Raw genomic sequence first — 26,822 nt, 5'->3', positions numbered from 1 at the left:
CTCCCGCTCCCATCTGTCCCTCCCGGCCGCCATAGCCGCTCCCCCTCCCCTCAGCCCCGCCCCGCATCGGGTGCCCCTCACGTGCCTCGCGTGGGCCGTGCTGCGGTGCACGCTGGGAGTTGTGGTTCCCAGCGCGGGCAGCGCCGCGGCCGCCGCCATTGCGCGGACTCCGCTTCCCGACGTGCACCGCGGCGGGCTGGGAGCGGGCACCGGCTGCTGCGCCTCGCGGTGGGCACGGTGAGTGCGGAGCGACCGGGCCGGGACGGGATGGGGACAGCCCCGGCGGAGGGATGGGGGAGAGGCTCGGGGGCGAGAGGAAGCGCGGCGGAGACGCGGGGGCTGGCAGTGCAGCGGGGCCGCCCCGGGCGGTGGGATGCGGCGCGGGGTGACAGGGCTGCCGCAGCCTCGGGGTGTAACGGGGCTCGCCCGGGGCTGGCGGTGGGGCGGCAAGAATGCCCGGACAGCAGAGAAGGGGTAACGGGCATAGCCCTGGGGGCAGCGGCGAGGGCAGTAGGGGGGCAGCGGAGAGCCGGGGCTTGGTTCGGGATTGGGGACAGCGCCGGGGGGTGGCCGTGAGTGGAGAATCGGGGCCAGCCCTGGCGGGGCGGGGATTGGGGTCAGCCCCGGCGGGAGCAGCTATTCGGGAGCAGCTATTCGGGAGCAGCTATTCGGGGGCAGCTATTCGGGAGCAGCTATTCGGGGGCAGCTATTCGGGGGCAGCGGATGTGGGCGGGGGGGGGCGGGGGCGTACCGCCGAGGAGCACAGCGGCTGCATGGGGCTGCGCCCAGCCCTCCGTCCTCTCCCCGAGGGGTGCTCGGGGATTCGCCTCCGCTCAGCTTTCTGCCGGGGTCGGTGCCTCGGGGGCTGCCTGCGGACCGCAGAGCTGAGGCCGCTGTGCTCGGGGCAGGGCGAGCACAGAGCAGTCGCACGGCTCTCGCTGGGGAAATGGTGTCAGTGGGGCTCCAGGGGCTGTCCGCAGCCAGCGTGAAGCTTTTGGATGTGCGTAGTTTGGTTCCAGCGCTTCCACCTCCCGCCCGCGGTGGGCACAGCGCAGGGACGCTGGAGGTTTATTTCCCTCGCTCTGGTGTGGTTTTGGGGCTTTTTGTGAGCATCACCTACCTCAAGAAACTCTTATCTGACCTTGCAATGAGGAGAGCAGGGAGTTAGACGTTAAACAGGTAGCTGATGGAGACATTTCGAAGGGCAACAAATCTGGGGAAGGGTCTGGAGAGCAGGGCTGGGGAGAAGCAGCTGAGGGAGCTGGGGGTGGTTAGTGTGGAGGAGAGGAGGCTGAGGGAGACCTCATTGCTCTCTGCAACTCCCTGAGAGGAGGCTGCAGGGAGGTGGGGGTTGGGCTCTTCTTCCTAAGATCCGGTGATGGAAGGAGAGGAAATGGCCTGAGATTGTGCCAGGGAAGGGTTAGGTTGGAGAGCAGGAAGGATTTCCTTGCTGTCAGAGTGGTCAGGGGTTGGAAGAGGTGGTGGTTGTGCTTTCTCACCAGCTGCAGGATGGGGGCAGAGGGGACAGCAAACTGCTCTCTGCAGCCAGGAGTCCCCAGGAGGCTCTGGTGGCTTGGAGCTGTGTGCTGGACAGAGGTGGGAGGAGGCAGCCTGTGCCAGCTTTCTTGCTCCTTGTGCCCTCTCTCTGCAGCAGTGCTCCCGTGAACAATTCCCCCATTCTCACTGCTTGTGCTGGGTGGCTTCTGGAATGACTTCTTTGGGTGGGGTGGGGGGGGGGGAGCTGTTTTTGTTGCCTTATCTACATGGAAGCCCTGCAAGCCTGGTGCTGCTGTGGCTGGAAGGGCAGTGTCCTGCTCCACGAGGGCTGCCAGCAGGGAGAGGTAATGCCACCAAATCCTGCCTGTGTCAGCTAGACAAAGTCTGGGCTCATAAAGCTGAGTTGAGCAGTTTGGTGCCTGCCTGGGTGAGCTCTGCTGCCTTGGGCTCCCTGGGAAGTTCCTGAGGAGAGTTTGGTGTCTAAGTGAGACTCAAACCCAGCTTTCTTTACCCCCCCTCTTAGAAGCAGCACAGATTCACTGCTGCCTTTTGAAACACAGCTGGAGAGGCACTTTGCCTGCCTCAGGAGCTCTGGAGGTTGTGTTGATTCCTTCCTGAGCCTGGTGGTTTCAAACCCACATCTCCAGACCCCTGCAGGGTGCCCTTTTAGGCCATTTGCTCCTCCACAGTGGCTGCTGGCTGGCAGCATGCAGTGGCTCCAAGAGCCTGGTCCTTGGAGACAGCCCTCAGCAGGGAGGTGTATTTGAGCACATCCAGGGACCTCAGAGCTGCCTGCCAGGACCTGAAGGGATCCTACAGGAAGGTCTGCAGAGGGATTTTTCCTGAGGGTGTCTGGAGACAGGCCAAGGGGGAATGGTCTGAAGCTGAGGCAGAGCAGGGTGAGACTGGAGCTGAGGAAGTTCTTCAGTGTGAGGGTGGTGAGACTGGCACAGGCTGCCCAGGGAGGCTGTGGCTGCCTCCTCCCTGGAGGTGCTCAAGGCCAGGCTGGATGAGGCCTTGAGCAGCCTGGGCTGGTGGGAGGTGTCCTCTTGCAGCTCCAAACCATCCCCCCTTGGCCTGTCCCAACAGACCCTGCTCCAAAGTCTGTCCCTAGCTTTCTGCTCAGCCTCTTTAAGCACTGCAAGGCCACCAGAGGGTCCAGAGGAGGCACAGAGATGATCAGAGGGCTGGAGAGTCTCTGCTGTGGGGACAGGTTGGGAGAGTTGGGGCTGTTCAGCCTGGAGAAGTGAAGGCTCCAGGGAGACCTTAGATACCCTGAAGAGGCTCCAGGAGAGCTGGGGAGGGACTTGTGACAAGGGCTGGGAGTGCCAGGAGGAGGCACAGTGGCTTTGATCTGGGAGAGGGGAGAGTGAGAGTGGAGATGAGGAAGAAATTGTTGAGAGTGAGGCTGGGGAGAGCCTGGCACAGGCTGCCCAGGGAGGCTGTGGCTGCCTTCTGCCTGGGGGTGCTCAAGGCCAGGCTGGATGAGGATGAGCAAGCTGTGCTGGTGGGAGGTGTCCCTGCCCATGCAGGGGGTTGGAGCTGGATGGCCTTTAAGGTCCCTTCCAAGCTCAGCCCATTCTGTTGTTCTCTTTCCCTGCTGGAGCTTGCAGCACAGGGTGGTTTTCTCCCTGGGAAGGAGGGGCAGAAGCCAGGCTGAGCAGAGCCCTCCCTGGGGCTGGCCTGGCTCTGCCACAATCAGCAAGCTGGCTGAGTATAAACTCTGCAGGGTTTGATTCTTCCAGAGGGATGCCCCCCCCGAGGGGTGGCAGCAGGGGGCAGGAGTCTGGGGTCAGGAAGAGCTGTGCAGAGCTATTCAAACACTGAAGGATTTGGGGTGTTGTGTCCCAGCTGATTCTCTTTTGCCAGCAGCTCCCTTCCCAGCTAACAGCCATTGTTGGTTTGTTGCAGCAGCTGGGAGGCTCCACAGAGGCACAGGAGCCAAGGAATCATCTCAGCACCTAAATGAGGCATTGAACCTGGTGAGTTCAGACAGCTTTTTCTTGCCCTGTTTGTGCTTTGCAGGGTTCCCCCCACGCTGCCTGTCCCTGCAGGGGGCCTGGGGCAGCTCCCTGCAGCCTCAGCCTTTGCCAGCTGCCTCCAAGAGCAGGTTTGTTTGCTGCTGGATGAGCCAGGCCTTCAAAGAGGGCTTGTGCTGAATGAGATGCCTCAGGGTGGAGCTTCCTGGGAGGCAGGAGAAATCCTGAGCCTGTCTGGAAGGTGGCAGTGAGCTTGCTCTGGGCAGCTGGAGAGCAGCAGTGTGCAGGGGGAACCCAGGCTGGCAGTGTGGCAGCCTCTGCCCTGAGAGGCTCCAGTTCCAGGAGGCTCTTTGGGTGCTGGTTAGTGACACAGAGTCATAGAGTCACGGACTGGGCTGGGTGGGAAGGGACCTTTAAAAGTCATCCAGCCCAAGCCCCTGCAGCCCCCAGGGACATCCCCAGCCAGAGCAGGCTGCCCAGAGCCCCACACAACCTGACCTGCACTGGTGCCAGGCATGGGGCAGCTCCAGCCTCTCTGGGCAGCCTGACAAGAGCCCAGCCCCAGCCTCTTGCCCCCCACAGCTCCTTTAGCTCTTGCTGAGCATTGCTCAGCTCCCCTCTGGGGCTGCTCTTCTGCAGGCTCTCAGCCCCAGGGCTCTCAGCCTTTGCTCCTCCCAGAGCTGCTCCAGGCCCCTCAGCAGCTCTGCAGCCTCCCCTGGCCTCTCTCCAGCAGCTCCCTGGCTCTGTGGGAAGGGTTCCTTGCCTCCTTGTTCTGGGCAGCCCAGAGCATCCCAACCCTGACCTCCTTGTGTGCTGCTCAGAACTTTCCTTTGTTTCAAGCAGTTTTATTTCAGCTCTCCTGCAGCTGGTGCTTGGGAAGCAGCAGTGGGGCTGGGATCCTTTCCACACCAGGCTCTCTGCACCTGCTTTCCAGAATCACAGGATCCCAGACTTGTTTGGGTGAGAAGGGAACTTAAAGCTCACTCAGTCCAACCCTCTGCAGCCCCCAGGGACATCCCCAACCAGAGCAGGTTGCTCACAGCCCCACACAACCTGATCTGCAATGGTGCCAGGCAGGGGGCAGCTCCCAGCTCTCTGGCCAGCCTGGGACAGGCTCTCCCCACCCTCAGGGTCAAACATTTCTCCCTTCTCTCCACTCTGAATCTCCTTTCAGCTCCAACCCATCACCCCTTGCCCTGTACTGATATTTTTCTTTCTCCCACAGATCTGCTGCTGTCTGCCTGAACCTTCCCCAGGGAACCCTCACAGGAGCAATGGCAGGTAAGGGCCTCTCCAGACCTGGCAGTGCAGGGAAGGTGGCTTCAGAGACTTACAGCCATCACAACACACTGGAAATCAAATGTCAGGGCTGCAACTTGAGTCCCTTCCTGAGCTCTTCATGACCCCTGGAGCTCTTCATGACCCCTGGAGCTCTTCATGACCCCTGGAGCTCTTCAGCTACTTCTTTTTCCTTGCCTTGTTCATATTCACCCTTACCCTGTGCCCACCCTGGGTCAGGTCTCTCAGCTGAGGTGGCTGTTGCAGTGACAAAGGCTCAGGTGAGACTTGTCTGCAAGTTTAATGAGGAGGGAATCCCGCAGAAAGGTCCAGCAGAGGAATTCCTGCCTGACAGAGGCTAAAGAGCTTCCCACAGTGTTCCTGCTGTCCTGGTGACATCTCCACATCTGAAGTTTCATGGACTCACAGAATGGTTTGGATTGGAAGGGACCTTCAAAGCTCATCCAGTCCAAGCCCCTGCAGCCAGCAGGGACATCCCCAACCAGAGGAGGTTGCTCACAGCCCCAAACAGCCTGACCTGCAGTGGTTCCAACCATCTCTCACCTCCCTGGGCAGCCTGGGCCAGGCTCTCCCCACTCTCAGGGTCAATCATTTCTGCCTTCTCTCCACTCTCAAGCTCCCTCTTGCAGCTCCAAACCATCCCCCCTTGTCCTGTCCCCACAGGCCCTGCTCCAAACTCTGTCCCCAGCTTTCTGCTCAGCCCTTGAAGCACTGCAAGGCCACCAGAAGGTCTCCCTGGAGCCTTCTCCTCTGCAGGCTGCCCAAGCCCAGCTCTCTCAGCCTGGAGCCTCCCAGCAGAGGGCTTCCACTGCCTCTCTTCAGGGGAGAGCTGCACTGGAGTGAAATTAGCAACACAATTCCTGCCAAGCTTTTGAAGATAAGATAAGAAAGTCAGAGACTTCCCCCCAGCTGCTGTTCATTGACAGAGTAGCTTGGGCTTTGCAGGCAAGGCCTCTGCTGGCTGATCCAACCTGTTGATCCTGGCCCTGCTGTGGGAGCAGCCAGGCATGAGAGGCAATGTTTTCAGCTGCTGTCTTTTGTCTGCTCTTGGAAACCACCCAGAAGAGTTGAAAGCTCCCAAGGTCTCCCTGGGAGGGAAGGTGCTCATCTGGCTGCCTGCAGCTGGGCAGCAGCACAGAGGAATCCTTCTGCCCTTTGTGTACCTAGCAAACCCCCCTGGAAGGGTTGGGAGAGTTCTGTGAGCCCCACAAGTGGCACAGCAGCAGCTGGTGCCCAGCAGGACAGTGGGGTTTGCCTCCCCACCCCCCAAATTTGAGGACTCTGTGCACTGGAAGATGGCAGCAGAGCTTCTAGGGTAGGAGAGAGAAAAGGGAGGAGAGCAGAAGGAGAGGAGCCAGCTTGAAGAGGAATGGAACAAAGCTTTCCTGATGGAGTCATGGAATGGGTTGGGTTGGAAGGGAGCTCCAAAGGTCATCCAGCCCAACCCTCCCTGCACTCAGCAGGGACATCCTCCACTGGAGCAGGTTGCTCAGAGCCTGGTGGAGCCTCACCTGGGACATCCCCAGGGATGGAGCCTCAGCCCCCTCCCTGCTTCCCCAGAGAATCTGCTTTGACTGGGGACAGCTAACCTTGGGCCCCTTGGCTTCCCTAGAGAGCTGTCTTGCCTCCTCCCTTTCCTTTGACCCAGCACTGCTGTGGCTTTCCAAGCTGCTGGCTGCCCAGAAAGCCCTCCCAGAGTTTATAACAAACCAAAAATCACTTCTGTGAAGGCCAAATTCCTCTGGACTTTGGAAGCAGCCCTGAGACAGCAGCCCTGGGGAGGGGGGGTCAGCAGAAGGTGTTAACCAGTAACTGATACCAGCTGCAGAGGCCACCTGAATTAGGCATGGAAAGGTGTGGGTTGGGAGGGACCCCAGAGATCATCTGCTCCAAGCTCCCTGCCATGGGCAGGGACACCTCCTACCAGCACAGCTTGCTCAAGCCCTCACCCAGCCTGGCCTTGAACACCTCCAGGGATGAGGATTCCACTGTCCCAGTGTTTGAGAACCCTTTCAGTGAAGAAGTTTCTTCCCATGTCCCACCTGAACCTCCCCTGGTGCAGCCTGAGGCCATTTCCTCTCGTCAGGGAATGGCTCAGGTTGGAAGAGACCTCAGAGATCATCCAGTTCCAACCTCTCTGCTATGGGCAGGGGAAACCTCTCAGCTAGACTCAGCTGCTCAAGGCCTCATCCAGCCTGGCCTTGAGCACCTCCAGGCAGGAGGCAGCCACAGCCTCCCTGTGCAGCCTGTGCCAGAGTCTCCCCACCCTTGTGTTGAAGAACTTCCTCAGCTCCAGGCTGACCCTGCTCTGCTTCAGCTTCAAACCATTCCCCCTTGGCCTGGATGCCCTTAGGAAGAGTCCCTCTGCAGCCTTCCTGCAGGATCCCTTCAGGCACTGGAAGGGAGATCCAAGGTCCCCCTGGAGCCCTCTGTGGGTGAGGAGAGGCTGCTGTTTGGTTTAGTGAGGAGAAGTGGAGCTGTGCTGGTGCCTGCAGGCTCCTTCCATGGGCAGGTCTGAGGCAGTCACAGTGGCTCTCAGCCTCCCCCTGCTTTCTGCCTGGAGATCTGCATGGAGGGAGCTCTGCCAAGGCATGACTGGAGCTGTTCAGCCTAGAGAAGAGAAGGCTCCAGGGAGACCTCAGAGCAGCCTCCCAGTACCTGAAGAGGGCTGCAAGAAGGCTGCAGAGGGACTGTTCCCAACGGCCTGCAGGGGCAGGATGAGAGGCAATGGTTTGGGATTAGAGCACAGCAGATTCAGATGGGATGTGAGGAACAAGTTCTGTACCAGGAGGCTGCTGGAACACTGCACCAGGCTGCCCAGGGAGGTGGTTGATATTCCAGGTGAGGCTGGACAGGGCCCTGGGCAACCTGCTCCAGAGGAGGATGTCCCTGCTGGGTGCAGGAGGGTTGAACCTTTGGTGGTGCCTGCTGGCTGCAGAGCCTTTGGTGGTGCCTGCTGGCTGCAGAGCCTTTGGTGGTGCCTGCTGGGTGCAGAGCCTTTGGTGGTGCCTGCTGGCTGCAGAGCCTTTGGTGGTGCCTGCTGGCTGCAGAGCCTTTGGTGGTGCCTGCTGGCTGCAGAGCCTTTGGTGGTCCCTGCTGGGTGCAGGCCCTTTGGAGGTCCCTGCTGAGTGCAGGGGGGTTGAACCTTTGGTGTTCCCTTCCCCCCCAAACCATTCTATGACTTACAGCTTCAGCCTCTTCCCCATCAGCCTGCAGCTGAACTGGGAGGCTGCTGCTGTAAGATCTCTTCTCCCAAGGAGATAATGGCAGGAGGAGAGCAACTCTTGTGCTGAGAGTCCTCTCTCTGACACTTCCTCTCCTCCCCTCTGCCATTTGGAGGCTTTCCCAGGACATTCTTCCTCTCTTCCTGGGGTTGTTTTTAATTCTGTTTACTGAGCCTGAAGCAGCCTGGAGGAAAATCAGTGAGAGTGCCCTGGGATCCAGCTCTGATCAGCACTGGAAGACAGGAGCAAACCTTCCCAGAGAGCTCCAGAGGCACATCCCAGAGCTCCCAGGCACAGCCAGAGCCACCCTGCCTGGCTGCAAGCTGTCAGCAGCTGACATGCAGAGGATTTAAGGCTTTAATGACCTGATGGGAAAGCAGAGAGGTCCTCCCCAGGTGGCTGCCATCACCAGGTGCCTTTGGTCAGCCTGTGCTGGTTTGTTGTAGCTGAGAGCAAAGTGGCTGGCTTGGGGCTTGGGGTTTTTTTTCTCCCTCCTGGGGCTTAACTTGAAGGCCTTGGGGATGTTTAGTCTGGAGAAAAGGAGGCTGAGGGGAGGCCTCATTGCTCTCTACAGCTCTCTGAAAGGAGCTTGGAGGGAGGTGGGGGTAGGGCTCTGCTCCCCAGGAGCAAGGCAAGGGGAATTGCACCAGGGGAGGTTTGGGTTGGACATCAGAAGAAATCTCTTCACTGGAAGGGCTCTCAAGGACTGGCACAGGCTGCCCAGGGAGGTGGCTGAATCCCCAGCCCTGGAGAGGTTTAAAACACACAGAGATGTGGTGCTGAGGCCCATGGGTTAGGACCAGCCTTGCTAGAGTTGAGAATGGTTGGGCTGGGGTCATAGAACAGTTTGGGGTGGAAGGGACCTTAAAGATCATCCAGTGTGTAGTGGGTCCCTTCCACCCCAAACTGTTCTGTGACCCCAGTCCAACCATTCTCAACCTCTGCCCTGCATGGGCAGGGACACCTCCCACCAGCCCAGGCTGCTCAAGGCCTCATCCAGCCTGGCCTTGAACACCCCCAGGCAGGAGGCAGCCACAGCCTCCCTGGGCAACCTGTGCCAGGCTCTCCCCACCCTCACTCTCAACAACTTCTTCCTCATCTCCAGTCTCAGTCTCCCCTCTCCCAGCTCAAAGCCATTGTTCCTCCTCCTGGCACTCCCAGCCCTTGTCCCAGGTCCCTCCCCAGCTCTCCTGGAGCCCCTTCAGGTCCTGGCAGGCTGCTCTGAGGTCTCCCTGGAGCCTTCTCCAGGCTGAATTCAGACCCCCAGCTCGCTCAGAGCCAGGTGAGGGTGGCTCTGCATTCAAGGGATCTCTGTGTTCTGTGTTGCAGAAAAGGTGAACAACTTCCCCCCCCTGCCCAAGTTCATCCCTCTGAAGCCCTGCTTCTACCAGAACTTTGCTGATGAGATCCCCATCGATTACCAGGCTCTGGTGAAGAGAATCTACCATGTCTGGATCTGTAAGTGGAGTCACAACCTTGTGCTGGGGCAATGGGTGGGGGTGGGAGAAGCTTGGACATTTCACTGCCTTGTGTGCTTTAAAGTTGTGGCCAACTGTGGAGTCTCCTTCACTGGAGAGCTTCCAGCCCACCCCCCTGGCCCTTGTGCTCCTGGGCAAAGCTGCTGTGGGTGCCCTGCTGGAGCAGGGGTGGGGGGGTTGGACTGGGTGAGCTCCAGAGGTCCCTTCCAAGCCCTCCTCACCAGCCTGGGATTCTGTGAGTGCAATTCATAGCATCATAGAATCAGTCAGGGTTGGAAGGGACCACAAGGATCATCTAGTTCCAACCTCCCTGCCATGGGCAGGGACACCCCACACTAGATCAGCCTGGCCAGAGCCTCATCCAGCCTGGGCTGAAACACCTCCAGGGACAGGGCCCCAAGCACCTCCCTGGAAAACCCATTCCAGGGCTTCACCACTCTCATGGGGAAGAACTTCCTCCTCACATCAGTTGATGAGAGAACAAATCCTCTTAGAATCCTGTAATACAACTTTGGGAGCCAATGTTAGAGCTGTCTTGCCTTGAATCATCAGCACAGAGCTGCTGCTGGGGAAAGGAGAGAGCAGCAGTGATGGAAAAAGCCAGGAGGAGGTTTGAGGAGGACCCAAGCAAACCACACCTGGCACCTGTGTTAATGGCAAGTGATGCTGTGCTCCCAACTCACCCAAAACAGGATGCAAGGAGGATCCTAGGCACCCAAAGGAACTCACAGAGTGGGCTGGGTTGGAAAGGACCTTAAAGCTCAGCCAGTTCCAACCCCCCCTGCCATGGGCAGGGACACCTCCCACCAGCACAGCTTGCTCAGGGCCTCATCCAGCCTGGCCTTGAGCACCTCCAGGGAGGGGACATCCACAGCCTCCCTGGGCAGCCTGTGCCAGAGTCTCACCTCCCTCACACTGGGGAACTTCTTCCTCAGCTCCAGCCTAACCCTGCTCTGCCTCAGCTTCTCCAGACACCCTCAGGAACATCCCTCTGGAGCCTTCCTGCAGGGATCCTGGCAGGCAGCTCTGAGGTCCCCCTGGAGCTTTCTCCTCTCCAGGCTGCACACCCCCAGCTCCCTCAGCCTGTGCTCCCTGCAGGGCTCCTCCAGCCCTGGGATCATCTTTGTGGCTTCCTCTGGACTGCCTCCAGGAGCTCTGTGTCCTCCTCCTGCTGGGGACACCAGAATTGCTGTGAAGGAGCAGATCTGCTGGCTCTGGCCTTGTGTTGTGTGCCTTAACCCCCTCCAAAGGCAGGCCTGAGAGCTGCCCTTTGGACAGGGCTGCTCAGTGCAGTGCCAGGGCATGCCCTGGGAGATGAAAATCTTTTTTGCCTTGCTTATATTTATTTTCCTTCCCTTCCCCTCCCCACCCAATGTTCCTCATCCCTTTTTTACCCTCCCCACTGAAGGAAAGCTGCTCTTCTGCCAGCTCTGCGTTGGGTGGCCTGGTTTGGGGGTCCAGATGCATGGGCTGTGTGTCTGAGGGAGGTTTGTGTGCAGCAAGAATGGCCTCATCTATGGCTCCATTGTCCCTGCCTTATTTAGAGCTGCTGAAATGAGCTCTGTAATTCTCTTGCCTGAAGAAACTGCTTGTCCCTTCAGCCCAACTGCTGCCACGTTTGGGGGCTCCAAAGCCACCTTTGTCTCTGCCTCTCCCCCCAGACAAAGCCTCCCTCAAGCTTAGCTAGTGGCTGGCTGGAAAGGTGCCAGCCACTTTGGGCCCCTGGTCCCAGAGCATGGCCCCTGAGGAAGGCCTGGAGGCACCAGCCTGAGCTTCAGCTCTCCAGCTGCAGCTTTCTGCTGGGCTCTCCTGGAGGGCTGGGGCTGAAATGCAGGCAGCCCCCCACGGGGAGGGAAGGCTGGGAGCAAGGAGAGGCTGCTGTTAAAAACAGCAGCCCCAAGTCGCTGCCGGAGGGTTGGCTGCTCGTTACCGTAATGAGATGTCAGCGGCTGCTGGAGGTGGGAGGTGGTCTGGGGAAGCCTGTACCAGAGCTCCCACTGCTGGAGAACAGCCTCCTGCCTGCCTGCCTGCAGAGCAAACTCCTCTGGAGACCTGCCAGCCCCATCTGGATGTGCTCCTGTGAGACCTGTGCTGGATTCCCTGCTCCTGCTCTGGCAGGGGGTTGGACCTGGGGAGACCTTCTTGCTGTCTACCACTACCTGAAGGGAGGTTGTAGCCAGGTGGGGGTTGGTCTCCTCTCCCAGGCAAGCAGCAGCAGAACAAGAGGACACAGTCTCAAGCTGTGCCAGGGGAAGTTCAGGCTGGAGGTGAGGAGAAAGTTCTTCCCAGAATTGGCCACTGGGATGTGCTGCCCAGGGAGGTGGTGGAGGCCTTGTCCCTGGAGGTGTTCAAAAATGGCTTGGATGTGGCACTTGGAGCCATGGTTGAGTTGATCAGATGGTGTTGGGTGATAGGTTGGACTTGATGATCTTTGAGGTCTTTTCCAACCTTATTGATGATTCTGTGATCTCTGGAGCTCCCTTCCAACCCCTCACATCCTGTGATCCACTGCAGGGATGAGCAGAAGGTCCTTCAGACATCCCAGGTGCTCCTGGCTCCAAGGTTGTTCTTAGTCAAAGTAACTTTGGGGCAATAAATGATAGCTGGAAAGCAAAGTTTGGGGAAGCACAGCTAAGAGGAATGCTCCAGGAGTGTGGAGTTGGGAGGGCAGGGTTAATGGTTGGGCTCTGATGGGCTCAAGGACATTCTCCAACCTGAATGACTCTGTGTGAAGGAGATGCAATTACTGACAATTCTTTCCCCCCAGTATTAAGATATAAGAGCAAGGAATCGACCTCCAGCATGGAGGAGTTGGAAAGGACCTCTGGAGGGGGTGCAGGGGCACCCACAGCAGCCTGACCAGCAGCACAGTGCCCAGGGGGGGTTGGAAGCTCTCCACACAACCTCTCTGGGCAGCCTGCTCCAGGCCTCCAGCACCCTCACACCAAGCAACTTTCTCCTCCTGCTCAGATGGAACCTCCTGGGCCAGGCTCTCCCCACTCTCAGGGTCAATCATTTCTGCCTTCTCTCCACTCTCAGTCTCCCTCTTTTAGTTCCAAACCATCCCCCCTTGGCCTGTCCCAACAGGCCCTGCTCCAAAGTCTGTCCCCAGCTTTGTGCTCAGCCCTTCAAGCACTGCAAGGCCACCAGAAGTTCTCCCTGGAGCCTTCTCCACTCCAGGCTGCCCAAGCCCAACTCTCCCAGCCTGGAGCCTCCCAGCAGAGGGCTTCCAGCCCTCCAAAAAGTTTGGGCTGAGCCTGGGGGGGGATGCAGGGAGTCCCTGGATTATTGAGGGGAGCCCATGGAGGAAAGTGGGGAGCCCCTGGCACGGGGACTGAGCTCAGGCTGCAGAGCTGGGAGCTGTGCAGCTCTGCTTGGTGGTGGGAAAGGGAGGAGCAGCAGCAGTTCACTCACATCTCCTTAGCACAGCACTGGTGTGCTCCAGGGGCTGTTGTCATCTGTTCTTTTCATCCAAGTGGCAGGAGCAGGAATATGAAGAGGCCTTGGAGCTGTCCCTGTGGCCCTGTGTTCTCAGCCTGACTGGAGTTTGCTCATCCCCTCACTCACAGCAGCACTTACAAGCCCCTGAGGCTCCCTCCTGGCTTCCTCCGAGGCCCAGGGAAGCAGAGGCAGAGCCCACAAGGGCTGTGCTGATCTGGGGGGAGCTCCTGAGGCAGCCTCAGTGAGCACAGAGACCAAAGTGCTGCTGAGCCTGGGTGCAGGGCAGTGTTTCCCCTCCTCCCCTCTCCCCATTTGCTCCCAGTGGGAGCTGGACCCTGCTCCTAACTCCGGATCCTGCTGGCCTGAACCTGCTGCTGGTCACAGCATTTGCTACCCAGCTTCCCACCCTTTGGCAGGTCCCAAAAGAGTTTCCTCATCCCCCTGTCACTGCATTCCCTCTGGGAGTGGGTGTGCCAGCTCCTGGGGCTGGCAGCAGCCTGCATGGTTGCTGCAGGATTGGAGTGTGGACCCTTCCCGTCGCTGCCCCTGGCTGCTGGCTTCCTCCCTGCCTGGAGATGTGGCACTGCAGGGCCCTCTGTCCTCTGCTCTCTTGCAGTTTACTGCATCACTCTGGTGGTGAACATCATTGCCTGCCTGGCCTGGTGGATTGGAGGAGGCAGTGGAGTCAACTTTGGCTTGGCCATCCTCTGGCTCATCCTCTTCAGTCCCTGTGGCTACGTCTGCTGGTTCCGCCCTGCCTACAAAGCCTTCCGGTGAGCACCAGCCCTGGAGGAGCTTCTGTGTCCTCCTCAGGGGGTGAGGGGGGAATGGGGTGGTGGAGAGGGGGCTGGGTTGCTACTGCTCCTCTGGAGCTCTCTCTGGGATGAAGATCTTGAGGTCTGAAAGTCTTGGTTATGTCTGAGGTGAAGCAGAGTGTGGCTGTTCCTAAATGCTGGGTGCAGGACTGAGGCTCACCAGAGAAGCACAGAATGGGTTTGGAAGGGACCTGAAAGCTCATCCAGTTCCACCCCCTGCCATGGGCAGGGACACATCCCACCAGCACAGGCTGCTCAGGGCCACATCCAGCCTGGCCTTGAGCACCTCCAGGCAGGAGGCAGCCACAAACCTCCCTGGGCAGCCTGTGCCAGGCTCTCCCCACCCTCACTCTCAACAGTTTCTTCCTCATCTCCACTCTCACTCTCCCCTCTCCCAGCTCAAGGCCATTCTCACTCATCCTGGCACTCCCAGCCCCTGTCCAAAGTCCCTCCCCAGCTCTCCTGGAGCCCCTTTAGGTCCTGGAGGGCTGCTCTGAGGTCTCCCTGGAGCCTTCTCACCTGCTTAGGATCAGAGGTGAGCAGCAGTGAGTTGTTTGCTGCTTCCATGAGGGTGAAATTCATCTCTTCCTTAACTCTCTGGAGCTAGCAGCAGCCTCCCAGCAGTCTGCCACTCAGAGGCTGGCTTGGTGAAGCCTCACTGAGGCTGCTTTTGATGGAGGACCATTAGGTTATTAGTTTTTGAGAGCTCTTCTTTCTGTCTCTGGATTCTCCAGAGCTCAGCTGCTTTGCTTTAGAGATAAAAGCAGCTCCCTGGAGCAAGTGCTTCTGAAACTCCACAAATATTTAGAGCCATCTGAGGGCTTTTTTTTCCACTTTAATTAATAATCATTTGCATTTGCTCCTGCTGGCTGTGATCACCAGGCTGGATTCAGTGCATGAAGCTTGTCAGAGCTGTGTGAGGGTCCTCCAGAGGCAGGGAGGGGAGACCCCCTGCCCAGTGTCACGCTGCAGGGTACCAGCAGACCCCACACACACCACTCAGGGCTGTGGATGGTGAAGTTGAAGCTTTTCCTGCTTCCCCATCACCAAAATCCTCAGGATTTTGATGATTAGAATTGTTTTGGTTGGAGAAGATCTCTAAGGTCTCAAGAGGGACTTGGAGCTGCTGGAGAGGATCCAGAGGAGGCCACAAAGATGATCAGGGAGCTGGAGAACCTCCCCTGTGGGGACAGGATGGGAGAGTTGAGGCTGTTGAGCCAAGAGAAGGCTCCCAGGGAGACCTCAGAGCAGCCTGCCAGGACCTGAAGGGCTCCAGGAGAGCTGGGGAGGGACTGGTGACAAGGGCTGGGAGTGCCAGGGTGAGGAACAATGGCTTTGAGCTGGGAGAGGAGAGACTGAGAGTGGAGATGAGGAAGAAATTGTTGAGAGTGAGGGTGGGGAGAGCCTGGCACAGGCTGCCCAGGGAGGCTGTGGCTGCCTCCTGCCTGGGGGTGCTCAAGGCCAGGCTGGATGAGGCCTTGAGCAACCTATGCTGGTGGGAGGGGTCCCTGCCCATGGCAGGGGAGTTGATACTCTCCAGAGGTCCCTTCCAAACCCTTTGTTCTGTGATTCTCTGATCAGAAAGTTCTAAAAGACAGGAAAATATCAGCTCTGAACTCTTGCCCTCTGGGGCTGGGGTTTTGTCCTCATCCCTGCTTGAGAAGCCCTAAGCCTGGCTGGAACTCACTTCAAAGAGCTGTTTCCAGGCTGGGAGGAATTACTCCTCCCTGCTGACCTCCCCTGGGCTCCTCAAGGAGTGTTTCCAATTATTTCTGTGGTGTTGGTTGTGTGTTTGTGCAGCTGAACACTGAGAGGTCCCTGAGCTTACTCTCCAAGGACATCACCAGTTATAAAAAGCCCAGGCCCGGGGGTCAGCCTGGCAGGGCCACAGGGATCACTCACTGCCTTTGCCATCAGCTGAGGGAGAGCCTGGAAAACCCCTGCCAGTGGGGCAGCACTGTGGGATGGCAGCTGGTCAGGAGCCAGGGCAGTGAGGTCAGAGCCTCTTGTTCTGCTGCTTCTGGGAAGAGGCAACCCTTGGGCCCTGGCCTGCTCTCTGCCAGCAGGCTTCCGTCACAGCTTCGTCACAGCTCTGCCTCCAAGCTGAGCCAGCTGCAGAGCTCTGGGGCCAGGCCAGGGCTGCTCCAGGGCTGCTCCAGGAATCACAGAATGGACCAGGCCAGAAGGGGCCTCCAAAGCTCAGCCAGTTACAGCCCTGCTGCACTCAGCAGGGACATCCCCAGCTAGACCAGGTTGCCCAGAGCCCTGTCCAGCCTCACCTGGAATATCAACCACCTCCCTGGGCAGCCTGGTGCAGTGTTCCAGCAGCCTCCTGGTGCAGAACTTGTTCCTCACATCCAATCTCAATCTGCTCTGCTCTGCTTTGAAGCCATTGCCCCTGGTGCTGTCCCTGCAGGCCTTTGCAAGCAGTCTCTCTCCATCCTTCCTGTAGCCCCTTCAGGTACTGGCAGGCTGCTGTTAGCTCTCCCTGGAGCCTTCTCCTCTCCAGGCTGAACACCCCCAGCTCCCTCAGCCTGTCCTCACAGCAGTGCTGCTCCAGCCCCCTGAGCATTTTTGTGTCCCTCCCCTGGACCCTCTCCATCAGCTCCAGGTCCTTCCTATAGTGAGGGCTCCAGCCCTGCACACAGCCCTGCAGGTGAGGTCTCAGCAGAGCAAAGTGGCAGAATCCCCTCTGGCTCTGCTGGCAGTGCTGCTTTGGACGGAGTCCAGGCTGCCCTTGGCCTCCTGTGCTGCAGTCTCACCCTGCCTGCTCCTGGCCAGCTCCTCCCCCACCAGCACCCCCAAGTCCCTTTCCTCAGGGCTGCTTTCTGTGACCTCCTCCCCTGGCCTGTGTTGATAGTGAGGTTTGTTTTGGCCCAGGACCCTGCACTTGCTCTTGTTGAACTTCATGAGGTTCACCTAGGGCCACCTCTGCAGCTTGTCCAGGTGCCTCTGGATGCCATCCTGTCCAGGAAGCTGGATCAGAAGTCACCTTTTCTGGGGATCCTCACTAATTCCCACAGATCCTCTCAAATGAAGACTCCTCCAGCCCTTGCAGGTTGGAGTTGGAAAGAGTCTGTTTGAGGGCTCAGCTTCCAGCCTAATCCTGGCTAATTGGATTGTGGGAGGCCCTGAGCAGCCCATGCTGGAAGGATTTCCTTCACCTTGCTGTGCTCTGGGGTGACATTTGAAGGGTGGGATCATGGGGATGCCAAATACCTTTCATGGATTCAGAGAATGGGTTGGGTTGGAAGGGTCCTCAAAGCTCATCCAGTCCCAAGCCCCTGCCATGGGCAGGGACACCTCTCAGCAGCCCTGGGTATGTAAGGTCCCATCCAGCCTGGCCTTGCACACCTCCAGGGAGGGGACAGCCACAGCCTCCCTGGGCAGCCTGTGCCAGGCTCTCCCCTCCCTCACTCTCAACAACTTCTTCCTCATCATTTCACAGCATCTCTGTGGCCTTCTTGGGAGAGGCAGAGGCTGACTGTCCCAGCACAGGGATCAGTGGCAGGGCTCTGCCTGGAGGCCTTTCTGCTTGTCTCAGGCTAGCTGAGCTCCACAGCATCAAGCTCTCCAGAGGCTGGGCTCCTGCCTCCCTCATCTCCTTGTTAAGCATCAGGGGATGACAATTCCAATGATAAACAGTTGAATGCTTCCAGGGTCTGTGCAGGAACTGGGAATGACCTCAGCTCTTTTGCATCCTCCCCCTTGCTCCAGGCTGCCTCCTGAGCAGCTGAAGTAGGTTTTGTGAAGCTGTAAATCAGAGAATCCCAGAATTGCTTCAGGCTGGAAAAGCCCTCTCAGAGGATTAGGTTCAACCACTGCCCCAACACTGCCCCTAAACCATGTCACAGAACCACAGAAGTGTCAGGGTTGGAAGGGACCTCAAGGATCAGCCAGTTCCAGCCCCCCTGCCATGAGCAGGGACACCTCACACTGCATCAGTGTCCTTCAGCACCTCTCCAGAGCTTTTAAATCCTTCCAGGGATGATGATTCCAGCACTGGCCTGGACAGCCTATTCCAGGGCTTGACAACCCTTTCAGTGCCACCATGGTCTCTTTGAGGCCCTGTCACTGCTGGCATCCTTCACCTCATACAAACTGGCTGTTTGGGGGGTTCCAGATGTGCCTGGGCTAACAACAAAGGGCTGACTCCATGGCAGAGCTGCTTTCATGGGATGAAGATGTTCTGCTGCAGCTCTGTGGCAGAGCCAAGGCTTGGAATAGTGCAATCATAGAAGTGTTGAGGTTGGAAGAGACTTCTGAGCTCATCAAGTCCTACCTAGAGCTCCCAGTCCAGGCCCTGCTGCTAAGCCACTGCTACCAAACCATGGCCCTCAGCACCACGTGGAATTGTTGGGGTTGGAAAAGCCCTCTGAGATCATCCAGTTCCTCACCAACCCAACCCCACCATGGCCACAGGTGCCATGGCCACAGGGTTCTGGAGCACCTCCAGGGATGGGGACTCCACCACCTCCCTGCTCAGCCTGTGCCAGTGCCTCAGAACCCTTCCTGGGAAGCCATTTTCCCTCTTCCCCAACCTGGACCTCCCCTGGCACAACTTGAGGCCGTTGCCTCTTGTCCTGTCTCTTGTCTTCTTGAGCAGAGCCCAACCCCCACCTGGCTCCAGCCTCCTCTCAGGGAGCTGCAGAGAGCAATGAGGTCTCCCTCAGCCTCCTCTTCTCCACACTAACCACCCCCAGCCCCCTCAGCTGCCCCTCCCCAGCTCTCTTCTCCAGACCCTTCCCCAGCTTTGTTGCCCTTCTCTGGACCTACTCCAGCCTCTCATTGTCCTCCTTGCAGTGAGAGACCCAAAGCTGAACTGAACAGAACCTGGGCCAGACAGAGCAGTGCTCCAGGGCACCCATGACAGAGAGACCATGGTCAGGTCTCCTGGTTTGGGACCATGTTCATGCTCTCTGTGCCCTCTCATGTTCAGGGCCCTCTCAGCCTCCCCAGCCTGGAGATGTGGAGCCCTCAAAGCTGTGAAAGGCAGCTCCTGCACCTGCTCCTCTGGTGTCTCCTTCCATCATGTCCCAGTGCTGCCTCATTACCCATGGGCAGGATGCTGAGGAGCCACAGAGACAGCCCCAGCTGCAGTTCTCATGCTCCATGATTGCTTCTGGCACATGGCAGCCTCAGCCTGCTGCTGCTGCTCAGGTTGCCCTGTGCCAGCTCTCAGGGCTCAGGCTGAGCTGTCTGCAGCTGCTGGGGCAGGGGAATGCTTCAGGCTCTCTCTGGGCTGCAGGAGGCTGCTCTGCTCGTGTGTCAGCATCAAGGCAGGCTCCCTGGGAGAGAGTTGCAGGAGCCAGGCTCCTTGGGAGGGGTCAGGTACTGGTGATTCATGGATCTGTGCCTTGGCTGCCAGGGAGAGAGGAGAAACCTTCAAAGCACAGAGCTCCAGAGGGGTCTCTTCTGAGAGGGTTTGTGCATGGGGGCTGAAGAACCTCCCCTGGGGGGACAGGCTGGGAGAGCTGAGGCTGTTGAGCCTGGAGGAAGAGAAGGCTCCAGGGAGACCTCAGAGCAGGCTTCCAGTACCTGAAGGGCTCCAGGAGAGCTGGGGAGGGACTTGTGACAGGGGCTGGGAGTGCCAGGATGAGGAACAATGGCTTTGAGCTGGGAGAGGAGAGATTGAGAGTGGAGATGAGGAAGAAATTGTTGAGAGTGAGGGTGGGGAGAGACTGGCACAGGCTGCCCAGGGAGGTTTGTGAATGCCTCTTGCCTGGAGGTGCTCAAGGCCAGGCTGGATGAGGCCCTGAGCAGCCTGGGCTGGTGGGAGGTGTCCCTGCCCATGGCAGGGGCTTGGAGCTGGATGAGCTTTCAGGTCCCTTCCAACCCAACCCATTCTGTGAATCTCTGGTGGGGTCAAACAAGGGTGTGAAGCAATGTGGGGTGTTGGTCCTCCCCTAACTGCCTCTCTTCCTTTCCAGGTCAGACAGCTCCTTTAATTTCATGGCCTTTTTCTTCATCTTTGGAGCCCAGTTCCTCCTCACAGTCCTGCAGACCATTGGCTTCTCTGGCTGGGGAGCTTGGTAAGAGCCTGGCAGCTGAGCATGCAGCTCCCCAAGGGCTGCTTCTGGCAACTTCTGAGAAACTGGTGGGAGCCTGTGCTGGGTGGAGTGGAGGCAGCTCTCTGTTTGGGCTGTAATTACAGAGTGCACTGTTTGGTTGTTGCAAGAGTTCCTCTCTTGGCAGAAGTCTGCTTCACCTGCTTGGTCTGTGCAGCACCTTCCTGCAAGGCCCACTGCTTTTTACCATTTCACCACCCAGTGTCAAGGTTAATGGAACTGTTTGGGTTGGAAAAGCCCTCTGGGAGCATCCAGTCCAACCTTCAACCCAACCCCACCATGGGCACCAAACCATGGCTCCAAGTGCCACAGCCACAGGGTTCTGGAACACCTCCAGGGCTGGGGACTCCACCACCTCCCTGGGCAGCCTGTGCCAAGCCCTGAGCACTCTAGCAGCAAAGAAATTGTTCCTCATCTCCAACCTAGCCCTCCCCTGGCACAACTTCAGGACATTACCTCTCCTGTCACCAGATCCTAAGGAGCAGAGCCCAGCCCCCACCTGCCTGCAGCCTCCTCTCAGGAGCTGTAGAGAGCAATGAGGTCTCCCTCAGCCTCCTCTTGTCCACACTAACCACCCCCAGCTCCCTCAGCTGCTCCTCCCCAGCCCTGTTCTCCAGACCCTTCCCCAGCTTGGTTGCCCTCCTCTGGACCTGTTCCAGCCCCTCAGTGTCCTCCTTGCAGCGAGGGTCACTCTCTCTTAAGAAGAGAGCTCTGATGATGTTGTTTCTCTCTCTGTGTCTCCAGTGGGTGGTTGGCAGCCATTGGCTTCTTCAGCTCCAACGTTGCAGCTGCTGTGTTCATGCTGTTCCCTGCCATCATGTTCACACTGTCAGCAGTGGCAATGCTGATCTGCATTATAAGGGTAGGTTGCTTCAGCTGTCTTCCCTGTCCTCAGCTGGGGGTGTCTCAAGAGTATCTAGAGGGCAGATCCAGGTAGCACAAGACATGGGGCTGGATGTTGTCACCCCTTCACGTGGTGATGTTCCTTGCCATAGAATCATAGGAACATAGAATGGGTTGGGTTGGAAGGGACCTCAAAGACCATCCAGTCCCAAGCCCCTGCCATGGGCAGGGACACCTCCCACCAGCCCAGCTTGCTCAGGGCCTCATCCAGCCTGGCCTTGAACACCTCCAGGGAGGCAGCAGCCACAGCCCTCCTGGGCAGCCTGTTCCTTTCACCACCTTTGTACTGAAGAACTTCTTCCTCAGCTGCAGTCTAACCCTGCTCTCCCTCAGCTTTAGACCCTTCAGCTTTAGGCCCTTCAGCTTTAGGCCCTTCCCCCTTGTCCTATCTCTAGACACCCTCAGGAAAAGCTCCTCTGCAGCCTTCCTGTGGGCTCCCTTCAGGTACTGGCATGCAGCTCTAAGGTCCCTCTGTCCTCCAGCTGCAGCTCCCTTCTCTCCAGTGCTCCCATCCCAGTGTGTTCAGTGCTGTTCTTCCTTGGAAGTGCAGCTCCTTAGAGAGAGAGGAACAACCCCAGCAGAGCCCCTGAGGGCCTGGAGCTCTCCTCAGCTGAGGATGCCTGGTGCTGACTTTCCTTCTCTTCTCTCTCCCCTCCCTTAGGTACACAAAATCTACCGAGGGGGTGGTGGAAGCTTTCAGAAAGCTCAGGATGAGTGGAACAGTGGCACATGGAGGAACCCCCCCAGCAGGGAGGCTCAGTACAGCAATTTTTCTGGGAACAGCCTGCCAGAGTACCCCACAGTGCCCAACTATCCCCCGGGAAACCAATGGCCTTAAGCAGCCACAGCTGCAAACTGCCTGGATGCTCTTCTCTGGTTTCTTCTTGGGGTTTTTTTTGGTTTTGGATCTCTTTATTATTGTCATTTGAAAAGATCATTTGGCATTCCCCCTGCCCCCCAAGCCAGCCCCACCTTGGGGCCTGTGGCTTGGTCTTGTGTCTCCTCCTCACTGCAGAAGTGCTGCCAGCCCTCGCCAAGCCCTCGCCAGCTCCGGAGCTCTGCACGGCCTGCCCCACAAGGTTTTCCTTTGCTTTTTGTTGCCAGTGTTTGCCTGAGGAACCAACCATTCCCTGCCCTTCCTCCAGGGGAATCACACCTGAAGAAGGTTTCTCTTCCCCCCTACCCCACCCCGTGGTGGTGCCCACCACCAGGACTGCTCCTTCCCCTGCCTCCCTGCTGAGCTTTGGCCTCTCAGGCCGCAGGCGCCCAGCGAGCGCTGGGAGCCCCTGGGCTTTGCTCTCCTGGGTGAAGGATCTGGACTTGGTGACTCCAAGGGAAAAGCAGCACTGCAGTTACCTGGTACTAGCAAAGATGTCTGTGAACTCTACAGCCTCAGCCTCCCCTGCTCCCTGCTGAAGAATCCCTTTGGGTGCTTGTTGTGGGTGAGTGGCGCTCAGCTGTGAAGTCCTCAAGAGTCCTCCCGAGCCTGGCCAGGACTCTGCTGCCACCAGACACTTTGCTTTCCCTGCTGCCAAAAGTTGTAGCTGGATCTGTGTGCTTCAGAGGTGCAGATTCAGCTCATCTGCTCCATGATTGCTTGCTAAAAGCCTGAGTCAAAGCCCCCAGGAACCTGCTGGGAAGCTGGCTGACTTCTGGGCTTTGGACCTGGCTCCCTGGGCGACGTCCTCCCCGTCACAGGTAGGCAGCACAAGGTCTCTGTGCCACCTCCACTCCGCTCCTGTGGCATCCAGGTTTTGTGCTGACCCAAGAAGGGCCCTGTGGGGGACACCTTGCCCTGGTGGGACACTTCTCTGGGCCATCAAGGTAACTGTTGAGCTCAGTGCTGGGCCCCAGAGTGGTTTGGGAACATTTCTCTCACAGTGATTAGTTTTAGTCCTGCCTTCTCCTGGTGTGGTTGAGACCCAAACGTGGTGGGGTCTGGCAGACCAAGAGAATCTTCTTGTTAGTCCTCCTCAGTGGTGTTTGCTGTGCAGACCTGCTCTGTGTAACCAGCAGCACTCTCTTCCCACATCTGAGCAGGGAGAGAGACTCCTGCCTTGCTCCAAGAGTCAGCTCAGGAGGGGATGAAGCTGCTGGGAGGTTTTGTTTTCCCCAGGAGCTGGCATCCATCTCATTGTTCATCTCTGTTCTGCACCCCAGGACTTGTGTGGCCTGAGCCATCCCCTTCCCCTCTGTCCCACAGCCCTCCAGGCAGCACAGGTTCTTCTTCTTCCCCAGAAGCCTGCTGGGAAGCTTTTCCAGCCTGTCAGCTGGGAGAGCAGTTCCCAGTGGTTTTCTAGGGAGGGAGTGTTCAAAGCCTTCAGCTCTGAGAGTTTTGGCTTCAGTGACCCTCTCTGGAAACCTGGGAAGGGTTGGGCACCAGAACTGGGATGGGATCCCAGAGGTGTTCTGGTGTAAGTGGAGTCACTCCAAATTCACCCTGAGTAACTGGAAAACCCAAACTGGCTGCTGGAGAGGGCCAGGGAGGTTGTCCTAGCTAGGTGGGACTGATGTGCAAGTGATCTTTTGTCTCTACATGTGCCTTATCTAATCAAATACTGGCCGGGGAAGGAGAACCCTTCGGCCCCCACCGCCCCTGTAGGACATCCCCTTTGCTCCAACTCCTCCTGTGTCGTACTGGAAACACCACCTGGAGCCTGCAAGGCAGCTTTGTTAGGGCCCAAACGAAGAGGGATCAGAGGGCAGAGTGCTCACAGGCAGCACTGAGGCCTTCTGCTGGCTCCGGGGGTGCTGAGCTGCTCCCAGCACCGGGGGTTGAGTAGTGACTGTGCAATGTGCTTGTAAGTACAAAACGCTTGAAGCCTTCTTAACAGAACACAACCTGACCGCTGTTGTCAAGCTTTTAGGTGCCTTTGTCTTGTGTCAAGTGTCATTTGGAGTGTTCTTTGTCACTGGCCAGCAGAGAGTGACAGGAACTGCCCGGGGGTTAACTGCCTGGAACTGCGACTGCGCTGCGGGGAGCCAGGTGGGGAGCAGGGCTGGGAAGGCAGAGCCCGTGGGGCACCCCTGCACCGTGCTCCCCCCCTCCCCAGCCCTGCCCCTTCCCCAGCCTCAGCCTCTTGCCAAAACCTTCCAAAAGCAACTGGTTTGGTCCTTTCTTCGCCTGTCAGGTTGGAGGTGCCAAGGGAACCGAGGGGAGAAGCACTGCTGGGGTACTCCACGTCCTGCTTCTCTCCGGGGTTGTCCTTTTCCCCCTTGGCTAATCCTGAGGGGGCACTTTTGAAGCCTCCACCTTCAGTCACGTTGGAAGTGCTTGAGGCAAGGAGAGGAGGGGGGAGTGTTTAGGAGCTTGCCCACCTAAAGGCTTGGAGCCAGCCTCCAAACTGATGCCCAGAGCTCACCGAACCTCTCCAGCTGGGCTCTGCCATCTCTCATCCCCCTTCCATGTCACCGTTCCAGGAAGTTGACTCAACACAGCGCCAGCAACTTCTGGGCTGCTGTTGTTGTTTGCCTCACGGTTTGGGCTCCTCCTGTATGTTTTTAAATGTTTACATTTTAGCTTCCAAAGGCTTTGTTTAACACCATTAACCTGGCCCCGGCCCCCCGGGGCTGCTTTGCCCTTCCCCTGGCGTGGAGGTGTCGCCGGTGGAGCTCTGGGGGGGGTTTATTTGTGGGTTTCTGTCGGGTTGGGTTGGGGTTGGGTTGGTTTTTTTTTCCTCCTCTCCTGATCACAAGACAATAAATGCTCATCCTGTGCTCGATGAGAAGAACTGGGCCTCTGCAGAGAAGTGTGTCTGTTCCTAGGTAACCAGAGCTCCCTGGCAGAGGGAAATGGAGATGTCTCTGTTTTCCCCTCCACAGTCTCCCACCGCAGGTTGTTTTGTCTTTAGAAGAACAGCACAATGTGGGATGAAGCTCCTCACCCGGGCTGGGAAAGCAGCACAGGAGTGGCCTTCTGTGCTTCCTGCTCCTGCAGGTCTGCCAGTAGCAGGAAAAAGATCACAGAATGGTTGGGTGGGAAGGAAGCTCTGGAGAGCATCCAGTCCAACCCTCCTGCCAGGGCAGGGGCACCTAGAGAAGGTCACACAGGAACACGTCCAGGTGGGTTTGGAATGTCTCCAGAGATGGAGACTCCCAACACCTCCCTGGGCAGCCTGCTCCAGGCCTCCACCACCCTTCAGTCACAGAAGTTCCTCCTCATGTTCAGATGCAGCTTCTGATGGGCAAGTTTGTGCCCATGTGGAGTCCTGGGGCCAGTTCTGGGCACCCCAGTTTGAGAGATAAGGAGCTACTGGAGAGAGTCCAGCAAAGACTGGCAGAGACAGAGCAGAGAGGCTCTGAAGGTGCTGAGGGGCCTGGAGCAGCTCTGTGAGAAGCAAAGGCTGAGAGCCCTGGGGCTGAGAGCCTGGAGCAGAGCAGCCCCAGAGGGGAGCTGAGCAATGCTCAGCAAAAGCTAAAGGAGTTGTGGGGGGCAAGAGGCTGGGGCCAGACTCTGTTCAGTGGTGCCCAGGGACAGCACAAGGGGCACAAACTGGAACCCAGGAGGTTCCATCTGAACAGGAGGAGAAAGTTGTTTGGTGTGGAGCAGGCTGCCCAGAGAGGTTGTGGAGTCTCCTTCTCTGGGGAGCTTCCAAACCCCCCTGGCCATTGTGCCCCTGGGCAGGCTGCTGTGGGTGCCCTGCTGGAGCAGGGGTTTGGACTGGATGATCCCCAGAGGTCCCTTCCAGCCCTCCCCACGCTGGGATCCTCTGTAAATGCCTTTTGCTGAAGTTCTTCCTCCCCATCCTCAAAGTCTGAGCACAAACCACAGCTTTATGCTCTTGGTCCAGCTGCTGCTTGGGCAGGTGCTTGGCGCCTGGAGCTGTGACTCGTTCACCTCTGCCACACTCCCTCTGCAAAAGCCTGGACTCGGGAGGCAGACAGGGCAACAGGGACAAGCCCAAAGTGTGGGGGCAATGGGTGGTTGTGCAGCCAAACTCAGCACCGTGCCCCTAAGGAGCTCCCCAAAAGCTTCAGGGTCCTCTCATCGTGGTGCACCCACCAGGAGGCTTTGCTTTGTCTGCTTCTTGATGTGTTTTTGTCACTTGGCTTTCCCAGGCCCTGACCAGGAAGGTTTCAGGGCAGGAAGGTTTCATCCTCCCACCGCTGAGCAGCTCGTTCTGTTTGTCATTGGGAGTGCTTCAGTTGTGTTGTCTGCTGCTAATTATCCCTCATTAACTCCTGCCCACGGGCGAAGGGCAGGGTTCATAGCTGGATGGCTTTCCCAACAGAAATTCCCTGGCTTTCCTGGCTCACTCCCTGGAGCTGGTTCTGGAGCTGGTTCTGGGGCTGTGCAGGTCTCTGCAGCCCACCCCTGGCGTGCTGCCTCCTCAGCGCTGGAGATTTGCCCTTCAAATAAAAGGCAGATGATTTGCTTTGCCCCTCTCCTGCGCCAGATGGTGCCTTCAGTCCTTGGGCTAAACATCTGAACACCCTGAGTGTTCCCCAAGTGCATGACATCAGCTCTCCCAGTGGTGTGGGGAGGTGGCATAGTGCAAGAAGGAAAGGCGGGGGGGGAGGGGGAGGGTTGGCTCTGCCAGTGGGTGCTGCAGGGGCAATTTTCCCCTCTGCACCAGCAGGATGAAGCTCACAGCCCCTTGCTGCCCTCCTGAGCAGGAACAGGACCATGTCACAGCTTGGGCTTTATCAGAGAATTGTTTGGGTTGGAGAAGCTCTCTGAGATCATCAAATCCAAGCAGCAACCCAACCCCACCATGGGCACCAGACCATGGCCCCAAGTGCCAGGGTTCTGGAACACCTCCAGGCATGGGGACTGCACCACCTCCCTGGGCAGCCTGTGCCAAGCCCTGACCACTCTGGCAGCAAACAAATTTTTCCTCCTCTCCAACCTAATCCTCCCCTGGCACAATTTCAGGCCATTTCCTCTCCTATCTCCTGATCCTAGGGAGCAGAGCACAACCCCAACCTCCCTGCAGCCTCCTCTCAGGGAGCTGCAGAGAGCCAGGAGGTCTCCCTCAGCCTCCTCTTCTCCACACTAACCACCCCCAGCTCCCTCAGCTGCTCCTCCCCAGCCCTGTTCTCCAGTCCCTTCCCCAGCTTGGTTGCCCTTCTCTGGACCTGCTCCAGCCTCTCAATGACCTTCTTGGTGTGAGAAGCC

At 58.1% G+C, this 26,822-nt stretch overlaps 1 protein-coding gene across 4 annotated transcripts; it reads left to right on the top strand.

Moving 5' to 3' along the window:
• Positions 1 to 186: 186 nt before the first annotated feature.
• SCAMP4 (secretory carrier membrane protein 4) lies at positions 187 to 26,079 on the top strand. 4 transcript variants are annotated; one of them, XM_068156357.1, is made up of 8 exons: positions 187 to 237; positions 3,409 to 3,479; positions 4,702 to 4,757; positions 9,329 to 9,457; positions 13,535 to 13,691; positions 19,664 to 19,765; positions 20,546 to 20,663; positions 21,366 to 26,079. In XM_068156357.1, the coding sequence occupies exons 3-8, from the start codon at positions 4,751 to 4,753 to the stop codon at positions 21,540 to 21,542; spliced, it is 690 nt and encodes a 229-aa protein (XP_068012458.1). In that variant the 5' UTR covers positions 187 to 237; positions 3,409 to 3,479; positions 4,702 to 4,750; the 3' UTR covers positions 21,543 to 26,079. The 4 variants fall into 4 exon arrangements, with proteins under 4 accessions (XP_068012458.1, XP_068012459.1, XP_068012460.1 ...); XM_068156358.1 differs by having other exon boundaries at positions 195 to 237; positions 3,412 to 3,479; XM_068156359.1 differs by lacking the exon at positions 187 to 237 and adding an exon at positions 758 to 1,179.
• The last annotated feature ends 743 nt before the right edge of the window (positions 26,080 to 26,822 follow it).

Source organism: Melanerpes formicivorus, unplaced genomic scaffold (assembly GCF_026170545.1).
Source record: "Melanerpes formicivorus ecotype bairdi unplaced genomic scaffold, bMelFor1.0.p_v2 SCAF_34, whole genome shotgun sequence".
In the NCBI taxonomy this organism is placed as follows: Eukaryota; Metazoa; Chordata; class Aves; order Piciformes; family Picidae; genus Melanerpes; species Melanerpes formicivorus.
This window is presented reverse-complemented; position numbering and strand designations above follow the sequence as displayed.